Consider the following 14266-nt stretch of genomic DNA (forward strand, 5'->3'; position numbering starts at 1 on the left):
GTACATTGCAGCTGTACTCTCTCTGAAGTGAAATAAACAAACAAAAAAGAGTAACAAGCGCAGTATGACCATTAGCTCGCCAACACCATCTACCACCAACCCTTTACGGAACCTCATTAATGCATTCCTCCCGACCGAACGGGATGACCCGGTAGGACCGAAGTAAAACATAGCCAGCAGGAAAAAAGAAAAAAAAAAGGAAGGTAAAGTCCGTACAATAGCCGACGTGATCAACAACCCTATCCACCTGCCCATCCACCATCGTGACCACCACCACAACCAATCCCTGTCCGCCCATCGCTTTCCAAAACGCGCCACGAGTATGGCACATCAGTGCCTTGAATCTCACTCTCCTAACCCACAATAGGCTCTTCATCCGTCCCAGCTCCGCCAAACTCGGCCGTAAGCGTACAATGCTCTGTTGCCAGATAACTAAGGGGAGAGCAGATTGTTGCTGACTCGGTGCTCCGCCCCGCCTCCCCGCTAACTAACCCAGTTTCACCCACGGACAGACTCCGTGCACGACATCATCACAGCCACCTCACTGCCAACCACCCTATCACCATTTCCCCCGCCATCCAATAAATAAAAAAATGCAAATAATTCCCTCCCACCCCGGCGGGAGAACTAACAAGCGACGCAAACAAGATTTGCTAGAATCGAAGATCTCCGTCGCGCGCGTGCGCACTGTGTGCATGAGCAAGTGAGATCGGGTCGGCTCGGAAAACCAAGGTAAAATCCGATTCTAGTGCGCTTTGGGGCCTATTATCCAAAACACGAAAAAAAAAAGAAAGTTCGCGTTGTTCGTTGGCCAGCCGATGGTCGGCGCACGCTTGCGCGCGCGGCTTTGGCGCCAAACGAATTTACGAAGGCGAAATTTGGGCAAAGAAAAAAAAAGAGTCGCCGGTTTTTTTTTTTGGGCGAGCAGAATTTAGAGTACGGCCCCCCGCGCCGCTCTTCGTTCCTCTCTGACCATTTAGCGTGGGTAGCGATCTTCAAAAAGGACGAGTCGAGATCTCATGACGTGACGGAGATCTCTGGAGAGGATGAGTAATGCTAGTTCACTTACTAACTCTCGTTTATGATTCAGTAGAGCGGAGGGAAGAGCAGTTATTGAATCGCGACAGCGAACGTGCTGCCATCTGAGAGTCATCCTTAATAGTCGCTATACGGGCTGGGTGGTGGTAGTAATAGCAGTCATGAAGCCGAACGCCTTTTCCTTTTCTGGCTTGTATTCTGTGCGTGAAAGCCTCGATCGTGTGCACGTAATATACCTCAACCCGAGGTGCGGTGGTTCTGCTGTCGCTTTGGCCACGGCAGCGTGAGGACACTTATCAACATCAACCACAAGAGTGCCAATATGCCCATAACCACGCTGTCGTTCTAAACGTGGCTATTCACACCCCTAGAGACAATCTGATTCGCACTTCACCCACCTACCTATCCACTTCTTTTCGTGTCAGAGTATGATAGCCGTCAGCCAGCACTGGAATCAGTGCAGCGTCGTGCTTTTTCTAGTTCGACACACAACTATACACCACCTCCTTCCCACTCTCCCCTCTAATCTCCCCTTCCTCTCCCATTTCCCACGCCTTTAAATCTCCTCCATCTCCTCAGCAAACTCGTCGACCTCAGGGAAATCGCCGACCTCGACCTTCTCCGGGCGGACGAAGGCGCCGCAGTTGGGCTTGGACTGGAAGTAGCGGGCGCCGCCCTTGACGGAGCCGTCGTTCTTGCCCGTCGGCTCGTCGAGGGTGATGCCGATCCAGGGCCCGGCGGGCGGAGGCAGCTCGGGGATGGGGCCGATGAAGGAGACGGTGCCGCGGCGACCGTCGGTGGAGGCGGGGAGGAGCTGGCAGCGGGCGCCTACGGTGATGCCTGTTGTTGCGCAGAAAAAGGGGGTTTGCTGTCAGTGAAAGCGGTGAAAGGGGGTTTCTTCTTCTTTGGTCGAAGCGGTGTGGAAAGGGGGTGAGGTGTAGAGATGTTTGTGCTCGAGGAGGGCCTAAGCTGGAGGATGGGGTTCGGGTAGAGGTTGGTGTTTGCGGAGTCGGTGTCTGTGTCTCTCAGCTGAGGCTGAGGCCCGCTGTGCGAGTTGCGGCTGTACCGCCATGCTGACAATTCGGGCTGACGGCCGCTAGATGCATAGCAGGAGCCAAGAATTGTAATAGAATGATGAGGAGAGACGGGAAAGTGGAACCAGCATCCACTCCACTCTCCAGGGGGAAGAATCTGGACAGAGAGTACGACCGAGAACCCCACACTGCTATTCTATATTCGCATGTTGCCGCCGCGAAAAAAAAAGGAAAAAGTGGAACGAAAGTTTTCAGAGAAAAGCAAGAAAAGCAGGAAGCGAGGTCGCAAAAACGGTAATGTAAAACATGTAAGGCGTACCTCTTTCCTCGACCTCGCGCTCCAGCGCTTTGACCTTCTGCTCCTCGATGCTCGGAGCATTAGGGTCGAAGCGGCCAAGCTTCTGGGCCTTCTTCCAGGCGAGCACGCTGTCGGAGCGGGTCTCGTACTCGTCGGCCGGCATCACGTACTTCTCTACGGCGGAGACATCGCTAAAGTCGGTCCGGGCGGCGGCGGGACGCGTATCGTCGACCTGTTTGGCAGAGTTAGTAGGGATGGTCGGGAAGAAGATGACAAATGATGCAGATGAGGCGCGCGTCAACGGTCGCTCAGCGAAAGAGGTGGTGCGCTGGCGTTTTTGTCACAGTCATTGGTTGTGATGGGTGCTGCAGGATGAACGTCTGGCTGATAACGCCAGATGTAACTGCGAGGCCCCCAGCGGGTAGTGGACAGCCGTTCGGCTGGGTCGTCTGCATGCAGGCGCACGCCTTGCTCGGGCAAACGAACGGCCGTGTTCATATGACCGGCGGCAAGGTGTAGGCTGCGGGGGACAGCGGCTCGGCTCCCAGGGTGTTGCCGGTCGGCGGCTCAGCTGGCAGCAGCAAAAGTGAGGATTTATGAGCGCCCTCTCGTATGCCGTTCCTGAGAAATTGAGACAGTGATCTTCAGATCGGCTGCTGTGCTTCCAGAGATCACGGCGATCACAGCGGACCGGAGGGCGTGCCGCGTTCCGCAGGGTACACAAGACGCACGGGAAACAATAAGAAGAGTGACAAAAGCGGACGGGCCAGCGCCACTCTGGAGTGTTTAGAGTTCCAAATACGTGGATACGAGGGGGTGGAACCGGCGGCACGGTTGAAGGCTTGATGGAAAATGGAAACGTACGTAGATCTCGGCGTATGGCTGCAGAGGGAAGGAAGAGAGCAGGGTTGCGTCCTCGTTTGGCGCATCGAGAGGCACGGGCGCCTGCGAGCCGATCCGCAGAGTGAGCTTTTGACAGGAGGCCGGGATACCGGTGACAGGCTCGAGACGGGTCTTCAGGTGGCTAATGGACCATGACGGCGTGACGCGGCGCTCCGAGGCCGAGTTGGGCGACGAGACCAGCAGCGGCACGTCATGGGCGGGCTGGAGCGACATGGTGGCTGGGGTCGCGAGTCGCTGACCGGTGGGTCTGGGGGCCGCTGAGAGGCGCTGACGGCGGTCGTGCGTGGAGCGGTGGGTTGGGTCCCTCGGTGTTCGTCGGAAAGCGCGGCGGCGTTGAGGATTTGGCCGTTGCGAGTTGGTTTGGACGCTGGTTAGGTTGTGGTGAGGACGCAGGCCCCTAGTCAAGCAGCGCTTGGGCGCACCGGCAGCCCGGTAACCAATGCACGGTGATCTGCTGCAGACGCCGGCACCAACGCTATAGACGTGACCGTCGACCTCAACGCCGGCGCCGTTCTGGAGAACGAGCGCGGGCGCAGGCGGGGGAGACTGGCGCTCGGTGCGGTGGGCGCGCGCTTAGCGCTGGCGCGCAAGCGACGACGCCGGGGGGGCAGCGACGCGGGCCAGATCGATCAGATTCCTCTTGGGGCGTGAGGCGGTTCGGCCCTATGGCACTGGGGGAACCTGCTGCTTGGCGCATGATGAAGGTCGACCTCGCAGCACGCGGATGCACCAGCCTCACCCGCCCTCCAACCGCGGGCCGTGGGCCTCACCGCCAGACAGCGGCGACTCGCCGCGAACCATCTGGCGCGACTCTGTGTCGGATGACTTGCGCTGCGCATCGCGGAGATCAATCTGGAGACGGAGCGCGCACTGCTGCGTCGCGCTGCAACTGCCGTGCTCTGGCAGCCTAGCGGGCCTCCCGCGGCTAGCGAGCAGCTGGGAGCCTGAATATTGGGCGTCAACCCACTCCACCGGATCTGCCCTTTCCCCATTGCGCCATTCACCAACACCCACCGCGAAACCGGTTCGACAGAGGCACATGGCTTCCCAGATGCGTCACGCCACGCCCGAAAAGCAACGTGTTCCTGGATTGCGCCTCACGTGGAGCGTTGCACTGCGCGACTGACCGTTGCGCCGCCGTACACCGCCCCCATTTGACTTCGTATAATGCAGAAGGTTGTGCAGATCTACCCTCAAGGCCGCTTCCTCAGGCATCCCTGGAGCAGTTCACCGCCTGCGCCCCGCCGTGACTGGCCGCCTCAGATCGTCTTCCCAGCCGCCGCTGCGCTAGGTCCTGATAGAAAACCGCCCGACACGTCATCACAGCACCCTCGCCTCGGATCACGACCGCCAGCTTTCGGGCCCGGCAGGCGATCCTGGCTGAGGCCGCGCCCTGGCTCCGCCGCCGCCATCCTGCATGAACATCCAGTGCTAGGGAAGGATCAAATTTTCCGTCGCTTTTCTACCAGTTTACTCTGTATTTGCAAGCTCCGGCACTTGACCCACCAAATCCCTGCGCCTTCCCAAATAGCACATGACGGGCGGCGAGTAATAGCCCAGAATTGCCCTACAAAGACGTAGTTGGCTCGTCCCGCCGCGCTTCTCGGAACTTTTCGAATCTCGTCACTCTCACTGGCGCCGCCTTGCCACAGACGCACCCCATCATCACTTTCACATCAGCCTCCCCGCCAAGCTCGCCCCAACGCCAGTACATCACTCGCGACCTCATCTCAGTGCCCCACTAAGCCCTCAAAACCCAGGCCTGCCCCCTTACCCCGTGCCTTTTTGGGATCTCCCCTGCCCGCGCCTTCCTCTGGACGCCTCCAGCTGTCCTCTCGATCCTCAGCTTCTACCTTGTGCAACCCTCGAAACACGCCATAAAATCTCCGGCCATCTAGCTCTTTGGTCAAGCCATCACCGCTCCCTAGCCGACCCCACCTGCTGTAATTTTGGCGCCGAGTTTCCCATTGTGCATGGCCAGGCCTTCTTCCGGAGGCCAGCCTTAGTGAACAGCTTTCAACCTGGATATCGCTTCGCTACTCGAGTCGCGAGACGCTCGCGACTCTGCGTCTCCAAGGACCCGGAAGAGCACGTCTTCGCAAGGCTCGGGCGTTACCCATCAACACCACCAGCCTCCGCCCCCAGCTGCTTCTTACCTCCCGCCAGCCTCTTACTCCACACCCCGCTCCACCACCACACTTCCATCTCCATCGCCGCCCGGAGTCCCCGCTCCGCAATGGACCCCCGTTCAGCAGCTGCCTTCGTTCCGCCATCACGGCTCTCATCCCGATGAGCTTCAACACCAGCAATCGCCGCCAGGCAACAGCAGCTACATCCATCAGAGCGGCTTCCGCCCCATCTACTCAGGGGGCGTGCCATCTCACAACAGCACGCCGGGACCTTATTTTCATTCCGCACCTTCGTCACAGCACGCTTCCCTGCACCCCGCAGCTGCTAGCCCGGTTTCGTCCAACAAGCGCACGGCATCGTCAGCGCTAGGGACGGGCAACGGCGATCCAGCGGGAGGCGGCGGCAGCGCCGCCAAGAAGGAGAAGAAGCTAAAGGGAAAGTGGACTGAGGAGGAGGAGAAGTTGCTGATCAAGCTGCGCAGCAGCGGCATGAAATGGGTCGACATCTCGCAGCAGAACCCGGGCCGCAGCGCTACCGCTTGTCGCCTGCGCTACCAGAACTACACGGAGAAGAAGGAGTGGGCTGAGGATGAAAAGGACATGCTTGCGCGCCTCTACCATCGGTATGCTTTGAATTTTCCTGCTCCCCTGACGCTAATGTCGTGGCACCTAGGGGCAAGATGGAATGGCAAGCGACGCGCAGAAGATCGTCGAACTAGCTTGAGCCTATTTGGGCTATCGTCCGGATGAGCTGCAGCGCCTATGTGACAGATCCCAAACGCTGCATGGAGAAGCAACCCAAAATCTAGGGCCGGGCTTGTCCGAGGCTGCAGGAGTTACTCCAAAAAAGACTGTCACATTAACAAGCTAGATTCGACCAGATCTGACACCTGCCATTCCATCTTCCCCGAGCCCACATCATATTCACAGTGTTGTGATTCAAAATGGTTGAATCAATCGCACTCCCTCTACCCTCTTCACGCCCTCTAGCCCCTATCTCGCTAAAGAACAACGCGCTGACGACCGTCTTCTTCCTCACAGATTCATGGAAGACATGTGGAAGCGCATCGCCGACGAAATGTGCCGACCATGGCGCTCCTGCGAACGCATGCACTGGCAGCTGGGTGAAGAAGAGATGCTGCGCCGCGCCAACGTGCAGTACCGCGGCGCTTCAGCTGGTGGCGGCGGCCCCACGCCTCCAGGCGGCCATCTCGACGACGAGAACGCCTCTCCGCCCTCCTCGACCCTCGCGGCCGACGACGACAACAACACGACGTCACCCGCCTCGTCCTACCATCACATGTCCACCCACTCGCCGCACCAACGCGCCCATCACCATCACCACCCCCACGCACAACACCCATACAACCATCACCAACACTCCCCCTACGCCGCGGCCCCCACCCATCACCACAACCTCTCCCGCGAACCCTCCCGCGAGCGCGGCGATCAGCAGTGGCCACCGCCGCCCCCGCTCCTCCCCACCCGCCCCACCAGCGGCGCCAGCACCGCCGCCAGCGTCGGCCAGCCCGCCTCGCCGCAGGCATTACCGCCGCTGCCGCGCGGAGCTGCTGCGGCCTCCGCGGCGCAGCACCAGCACCAGTCATCAGGCCTCCCGCTCCACCAGCCCGCCGCCACCGGCGCCTACCACCTCGCGACGCCGCTGCTCGGCACGCCGCGGCAGACGCCGACGCCGGTCAGCTCGTCGGCTGGAGGAAGCGGCGTAGGCGGAGGTAGCACCGGTGGGGGCATGAGACCTGTCACGCCGCTGAGTCTGGCGGCGGCTACCGCGGGTGGAGATGGGCAGCAGCAGCATCAGCAGGTGCAGCGAGGCCCGACACCCTCGTCGCTGGGGACGACGCCGAGGACGGTGCCGACGGTCGTGCATGAGGGAAGCGGCGGTGTTGCGGCGCCGGGGAGGTTGGCGAGTCCGTTTGCGGGGGGTGAGTCGAGGATGACGGTGATTGGAAGGGACGAGGGAGGTGGTGTGGGGAAGAGGAGGCATCAGACGGCGGGTTTCGTGGCGGATATGGATGTCGTTAGGGTGAAGAAGGAGGCTACTACTGGGAGTGATGACTGAGTAAAGGGGGGCTGGTTGGTTGGTCAAGGGAAGGGGATTCTCTTTTTTTTTTTTTTTCGTTTCTGAGGCGCATACACGCCTGTCACTTTCTTCTCTTCTGTTTCTACCAACTGCATTTTGGGGTCGACTACACCTTCGGGGTTTTCTGGGCTTAATAGTGCTTTTGTCCTTGAGCATGAGCATGAGCATTGGCATTTTGGCATGGCTGTCTGTGGCTCACAATTCTTGCTTCTTTTTTATTCCCTCTTCTTACTTCTTCTCAGCGGTTAGCTTTTGGTTACTTCATCTTTTAGTACCCTTCCCATTTGCAGGCGTGTCCACTTTTTCCCCTTTTTCTCCATCTCTCCTTTCGCCTTTCCTATTGTTGTTTGTTTCCTGGCCATGACCTCATGATTATGATGACGTTATGAGTTATGATTTCCCCATTTACCCACTTTTTTTTTTCCTATTTATACTCCGTTTAAGTCATGTTCCTTGCACAGCGTAGGCGATGCGGCACCAACAGAAGGAGGAGAGAGACAAATGGGGGCGATACGTGAGTAATGGTGGCTGGTTCCTTTTGGATTTTTTAATTTCTTCTTCATCCTATCAACGGCCTCAACGCACCAAGATAGAGGAACACTTGTAATCGATACGGAAATTAGCGAAGATCTGCGAGAACGAAACGGAAGGAGACGGAAAGCCGACAATCATCAAGGCGAAGGCAAAAAAAAAAAGAAAACAAAAAAGACATCATAGCAGAACCAAAGACGACATACGTAGACTCGTACGGATGACGACGGATGAAACTGTGTGCTTGGGGTGGTGATCAGGTGGTGTGTGAGAGGCGTGAGGTGTGCGGTGATAGGCGGGAAAACAAGCACGAACGGTTTCACAATCATAGTGCGCAAAGTCCAAACATACGTACGGGCAAGAAAGACATTTGGCGGTTGTCTCTAACAAGTTTCGTTCTCTCGTTTATCTCCTCTTTTCCCTTGGTCTTGAGGTTGTAGTACCTTTTCCTTCTGAGACTTTATTTGTTTTGTTTCGTTCTCGAGCGTCCACCATACTGCTTTCTACCGAACCCTCCCTCCCTCCTTCTGCATAGCGGCTGTTTTCTTTTCTTTCGTGGTTTTTTTTTTTTGAGATCTTCAATTACAGTTGACTTTTTTCGGGGCATGTTTGTCTTTCCCGCTGCGAACATGTGCAAAGCGAGTGGGTGAGCAAGTTTAGATATACAAACGGCCGAACGATAAATTGATACATGGTCGAGACATGACAAATCGACCTAAACACACCTATTCTTGTCTAAGAGAGATCATGTAATAGAGAGAGCACTGAGTACCGAATGTGTAGAAGAGACGGGTAATATAGATTCTCCGTAGAAGTAGTTTCCTATTTACTTTCCCTGATAGAACCGACCTTTAGCATAGCACTTCCAACACACCTTTCTTTGTTCAACATGACTTTTGTGTCACCGTCATAACTCTCCATTGCATTCCTCCTGACTCCTGACCAATACTCACAGAATGCACCAAAAATGGCAAGTGCCCGAACTATGCCACGTCTACCCACCAAAAACCATACCGCTCCCTCCCCATCCGAACGCTGTCCCAATAAAACAAAAGCACGAGGCACATCGTACTCACGCCACGCCACTCCCTTCCCAAGATAACCGGGCCTCAAGCCTTAAGACAAAGACACACCACACATGAAAAGGTCCAATCACCCCGAACTCCGCAATCAAGAAAAGTAGCGAGAACACCAGGACCGCAAAGAATATCCGTTCGTTCACCAAGCCTATCTGCCCACACCCGGCGGGGGGATACCAAACGATGAAGTCAATGCTTCGTCAATATCATCATCATCTTCTTCTTCTTCTTTCCCTGAAACCTTGTCGTATTACAAACCGACAACACCTCACGAACTAGGCGTCGCCTGCTCCGGCTCCGGAGCGACCTCGCAACCCTGGGCGAAGAAGATCCTGGCAGGGACCTCGTTATCGTTGGTGATGCTGTAAAAGTTGCCTGCACAACGTGTCAGCCTCTCTGAACTCAAAAAACGAGATCCATGCAATGCAAGAAAGCAAACGAGACGAAAGCACGATGCCCCAAAAAAAGAACAGAAAAAAAAAGCAAAAAACTCAAAAAAACGGATAGGGCAAAACGAATAGTAATCAAGCAAGGGCCAAGACCAAACAGCCCGGGAAAAAAAAAAGCACACGTCGCTCGACAGCAAGCAAGGCCCATCGGCGTCATCCGATTCGCTGCCTTCCGCTCTCAACAACGCCATTCGCCACGGAATCCATCGGAGAGGCTGTGGTGTGCAGCATCGCATCTCCTTCTCTCTGCTCGCTGCTCGCTGCCAAACGGATCAATCAAGCCGAGCCCGATATCACCACAATCACCCCACACGCAAATGCAGCATCAGCATCAGCAGCAGGCAGCGGCAGCCCCATCTGCAGGAAACCAAGTCCAGCTGGCGGTGCAGAAACCCGGACCAAAAAGAGAAAAACGGTATGTGGCAGGCCGTTGCTGCCGTTGCTGACCGCCATGTGTGTGTGTGTGCCGTGGTCGTTGTGTGTGTTGCTGGCATGATGCATGAACGGGACGATGAGAGGAAACAACCACCACCACGACATGCAATGCCGAAACAGCGCACGTCAGAGAAGGCCCAGCAGCAAGCAGCGGCAGCAGGGTACAGGGATCGTTGCGGGCGCTGCAAGATATGTTCGCAATGCGATGAACAGGTGGTCGTGTCCGTTGCGAATCAAAAGCAAATCGCCCCTCCCCTCTCTTTGCCAGCGTGACGCGCATGTGCGTGCGTGCGTCGTCGCTTCGCGGCGGCTACGCCGATTGCTGTCTGGTTGCGATTGCCGCCCTGCCGCTGCTGGTGCTGCTGCTGACGTGCGTCGCGCGTTTTCTCTGGGTCTGCAAGCTGTGCCGCCGCCCCAAGTAGTGGGTTCCTTAACAGGAGTTTCGACGAGGGGGTCGCAGGAACGCCCCGTCAGCCCGGCCACCACAAACCCCACCACATCCCGCTCCCACCCCAGCCATCGATCACCACCACCACCGAGAGAAGTCAGAAATGACAGATACGCTGCATGTGTTGCAAAAGCGGTCTGCCACCCGGCTGTCTGCCGATTGGGTGCGCCGTGGGGGGATCGTGCAGTTTGCATGGCGTCGCCGCACCACCACGGCCGGCCGGCCTTCCACCGCGCGGGTGGTTACACTGAATGTGATAGACCGAAAAGCCAGCCGCTGTGCGAACAGCCCCAAGCAGACCAGAAAAGAATGGGATGCGGCTTGTGAATGAGCGGTGGGAAGGGCGTCGATACCGTCGTTGTGTGTGTGACCGGGGGTTGAAATAAGGAACAGCGATCCCCGACTGCGGGATGTGTGTGTGTGCCAGTGTGCCAGGGTCTTGCCAGGCTGCTGCTGTGCCTCATTGCTGCGGAGCGAAGCGAAGATCCGGTTGCCGTGGTACAAGGTTGCAAACGACCCTGCCTGGGCTGGCGCCACACAACGACCGCATCATCCATGCACGCTGTTGTGCGACCAGAGCCAAGACGAGCTGGGGGCTGGCAGTTGCAGGCAATGCGTTGCGACCATCTGCACCCGCTGCCGTGTCACGAACGCTCCGTCGGATGCAACAGCGCGTCTATCCGGCGCCAGACCCGCCGACCAGGTATGAGCATAAAGTGACCGCTCGTCACACATACGTGGTCTTGCACACCGACTCACCATTTGCATTCGCCGCCAGTCTGCCCGGACCCGCGATGCAGCCCAAGCGAGAGTAGAAGGAAAGCACAACCAATCGAGAGGCAAACCAGACAAAAGGAAATTATAAGACGGAACAGCACTTACCTCTCGGTACCATGAACACGCCACCCTTGCTGATGCTGAACTCATTATCGCCCACCGTGACACTCACTTTGCCCGAGAGCAGGCAAAATGCCATGTACATGCGGCGAGAATTCTTCGAGCGCTTCGATCCGTGCGGTGGAATATCGACCATGCCAGCGCCAAAGAAGGGTGTCCCGAGAATCTTCGAATATCGGAAGTTTGCGCCTGCCACTTCTCTTGTTTGGAGTTTGACCGCAGAATATGCGAGTTCTGTATGCCGTGTTAGCCAGAGAAATGCAAATACACCCGGTTGGCAGCCGTTGGACCACTCCGCATGGTAGCACACCGACTTCGGAACTTTACCTTCATGTCGTCCTCCCTCATCGATGATGATGTTTTGCTTCTCGTCCCAGCCGTTGACCCAGCCCTGAAACTGACCCTCATTAATCTCCCACTCCTCAAGCTCCATTTCTGGCTCCTCTTCAATCGCGCTTTCCGAGCGCTTAGTAGTTCGCTTGCGCGGTCTTGCGCGGGCGGCAGGGCGCTTGGTTTCTTCGACATCCTCTGCACGAATGATTTCCTTTTTGGTTCCATCGTGACCGTACTCAATTCTCTCGTTGCGCCAGTACTCCACCGGCTTCGTCGAAATTCTGCCTGACCGGGTAGTCTTCGCTCCTACATCCTCAAAAGGTGTGCCCTGACGGAGGATTTGGAGACTTCGTGCTTGACTCGCTGCACGTGATTGACTGGACTCTGGCTGCGAGCTCGTTTGAGATACAGGTGGTAGAGGCGGTGGTGGCATGTCCTCTTTCTGCTTGCCCTTTGACTTGTTTTTCGCACTGTCTTTTTTCGAGGTTACTCTCGCGTTCGGGCCGCGCTGTGATGGTGGAGGCTTCTTGGATGCAGGCGCTTTCTTGGCCTTTTTCGCCGGCCGTTCTGGAAGCTGCACTGGTTCCTCAGGTTCATCCACATGAACGTCAGGTTTAGAGCCTGTCTTGGGCCGTCCACGTTTCTTCTTTGCAGGGGGTGATGCAGGCTCAGGTTCCGATTCAGGCTCAACTTCAGGTTCTGGTTCTGGTTCCTGCTCCGGTTCTGTGTCTGGCTCCGTCTCCTCACCCTCCTCGATTTTATCTTCCAATTCTTCAGTCTCTTCCTCGCCGACTTGCGGCATTGAGGCCTCCTCTATCGACTGATCGATATCCATTGCGCTCTCATCTTCGACTTGTCTGTTCGAAACCGGCCGTGATTGAACAGCTGTCCGCGACCTTGCAGGTACAGTAGCGTTAGATGCTCTTGCAGATACCAATCCCTGAGTCTTCTTTGGTCTTCCTGCTTTTTTCTTCGGCGCGGGCGATGGTGCTGGCGGGGGCGATTCTCTGCGGTCCAAACTCTTCCTTGCCTTGCCGCGACCCTTAGTGAGCGATGGCCTTGGCTGTGGTTCTTCCGGAATATCCATTGATTCTTCAATGGGCTCGTCTGGCTCGTCCGGCTCGGTGTCACCCCCCTGGTCGAGTATTGGCAGCGTATCCTCTACATCTGGCAGAGGGCTGTCCTCCCCGACGCCATTGATTGCGAGTTCGCTCTCCTCCAGCACCGTCTCATCCTCCACAAAGCTCTCTTCGTGTGTGCGCTTTTTGTTGCGTGCTGGCGAAGTCGGTAGGTCGAAGATGTCTGGACGGGGCGGGCCGCGATTCCTGCTTCCACTTCCCGGCGCTCTCGCATTGGTCTCGTCGACGGCACCAAAATCTAACCGCCTCGCGACGGTAGGCTGAGATCCTGCGCGGTTAGGTCCATCGGAAGTCCTGCGCAGGCCCGACGGCGGGCCCATGGAGGACTGGCGGCGAGGGGAGGACCCTAGCGAGGTCTTGATGGGTGAGCGACCCATTGGCGGGGGAAAGATGGATGACCTCCCGGGGCGAATTGACTTGCGGGCGCTGAGCGCGTCGGCGGGCTCGGGCATGGAACCTATGTTGAGTAGTGTTGTCTTAGCACCTTCTTCATCGCTGGCCAGTAGCTCGTCTATGAGACTGTCGTAGCGCTGGTTTTTGTTTCCGAATGTCTTGCGGGGCATACTTTGCTGCACGTCCATGTCAGAGGATGTCAGGGTTCTGTCGGCCTGCTGGCGAGCGTTGCTGCGCTTCGGCGGCGACTGCTCCGGCGACTTCTCCGGCGACGAGAAGATGCCGTCGATTGGCTCCATTCCATGTTCATCGCGAACACCTGTGTCCTTGAGCGTGATGCCCGTTTTCCTGCAGCGCGTGAGTATGCGCAGCCATGGGCGGAGGGTTTGCCGGATGTGCGCACCTTCCTTGAACTCCGACATTGAAGAACTGGTTGTCGCGCGACTTTGAAGCGGCGGGCGCCATGGCGGCGCGGGATAGCCGGAGCTTACGGCGTCTCGAAAGAGTGTTCGGCGGGCGAATGTGGGCAGATTGCTCGGTGGTGAGCGCGTTGGCGGTCGCGGAAACGCGTGGGGTGGGAGCTTTCGCGACTCGACGTGTCGCTGTCGATGTTTACTGCTGTTGCCCCCCGAATTAGCGCCGGCCCGAGCGCCGCCCTCACAGCACTCCGACCACTACTTTCTTCACACCTCACTTCATCACCAAAACCTCACTTTCATCTAATGATTCGCACCCACTCATCTTCACTTCACCTCAATAGATTTGAAGAAATCTATTCAATTCGCTCTTTTCAAAGCCATGTTCCATGCAACCTTTTCATGTATTCAATTGAGTGAAGGGCTCAATAAAATTCCACTTACGTGGGTACGTGAAGCCATTGTCCGGATGAATTTGTGCACATTTATAAAACTCGCAATGAGGTCCGGGTATCCGCTTGATCTGCCCAAGAGCGCCAGAAGAGAACCACCAAAGACCAGACCAGACCAGACCAAAAACCAAACCAAAACCAACCCAAAGCCAAAGCCAAGACCAAAACCGAACCCAAAACTAACCCCCTAA

At 56.8% G+C, this 14266-nt stretch overlaps 3 protein-coding genes across 3 annotated transcripts; 1 reads left to right on the forward strand and 2 right to left on the reverse strand.

Moving 5' to 3' along the window:
* Positions 1 to 1594: 1594 nt before the first annotated feature.
* LTHEOB_6045 (Tubulin-specific chaperone b (tubulin folding cofactor b)) lies at positions 1595 to 3486 on the reverse strand (the record flags this gene model as incomplete). Its single annotated transcript, XM_035515258.1, has 3 exons — positions 1595 to 1878; positions 2392 to 2698; positions 3235 to 3486. 3 exons carry the CDS (start codon positions 3484 to 3486, stop codon positions 1595 to 1597), a joined length of 843 nt encoding a protein of 280 aa, XP_035373176.1.
* Positions 3487 to 5509: 2023 nt separating this feature from the next.
* Positions 5510 to 7482, forward strand: LTHEOB_6046 (Myb DNA-binding domain protein; the record flags this gene model as incomplete). The annotated part of the gene is made up of 4 exons (XM_035515259.1): positions 5510 to 5519; positions 5593 to 6025; positions 6444 to 7322; positions 7374 to 7482. 4 exons carry the CDS (start codon positions 5510 to 5512, stop codon positions 7480 to 7482), a joined length of 1431 nt encoding a protein of 476 aa, XP_035373177.1.
* A 3822-nt stretch (positions 7483 to 11304) lies between these two features.
* Positions 11305 to 13672, reverse strand: LTHEOB_6047 (Cupin domain-containing protein; the record flags this gene model as incomplete). The annotated part of the gene is made up of 3 exons (XM_035515260.1): positions 11305 to 11576; positions 11670 to 13555; positions 13611 to 13672. The coding sequence occupies 3 exons, from the start codon at positions 13670 to 13672 to the stop codon at positions 11305 to 11307; spliced, it is 2220 nt and encodes a 739-aa protein (XP_035373178.1).
* Positions 13673 to 14266: the final 594 nt, after the last annotated feature.

The sequence above is a fragment of the Lasiodiplodia theobromae genome (genome assembly GCF_012971845.1).
Source record: "Lasiodiplodia theobromae strain AM2As chromosome Unknown scaffold_17, whole genome shotgun sequence".
Taxonomy (NCBI): domain Eukaryota; kingdom Fungi; phylum Ascomycota; class Dothideomycetes; order Botryosphaeriales; family Botryosphaeriaceae; genus Lasiodiplodia; species Lasiodiplodia theobromae.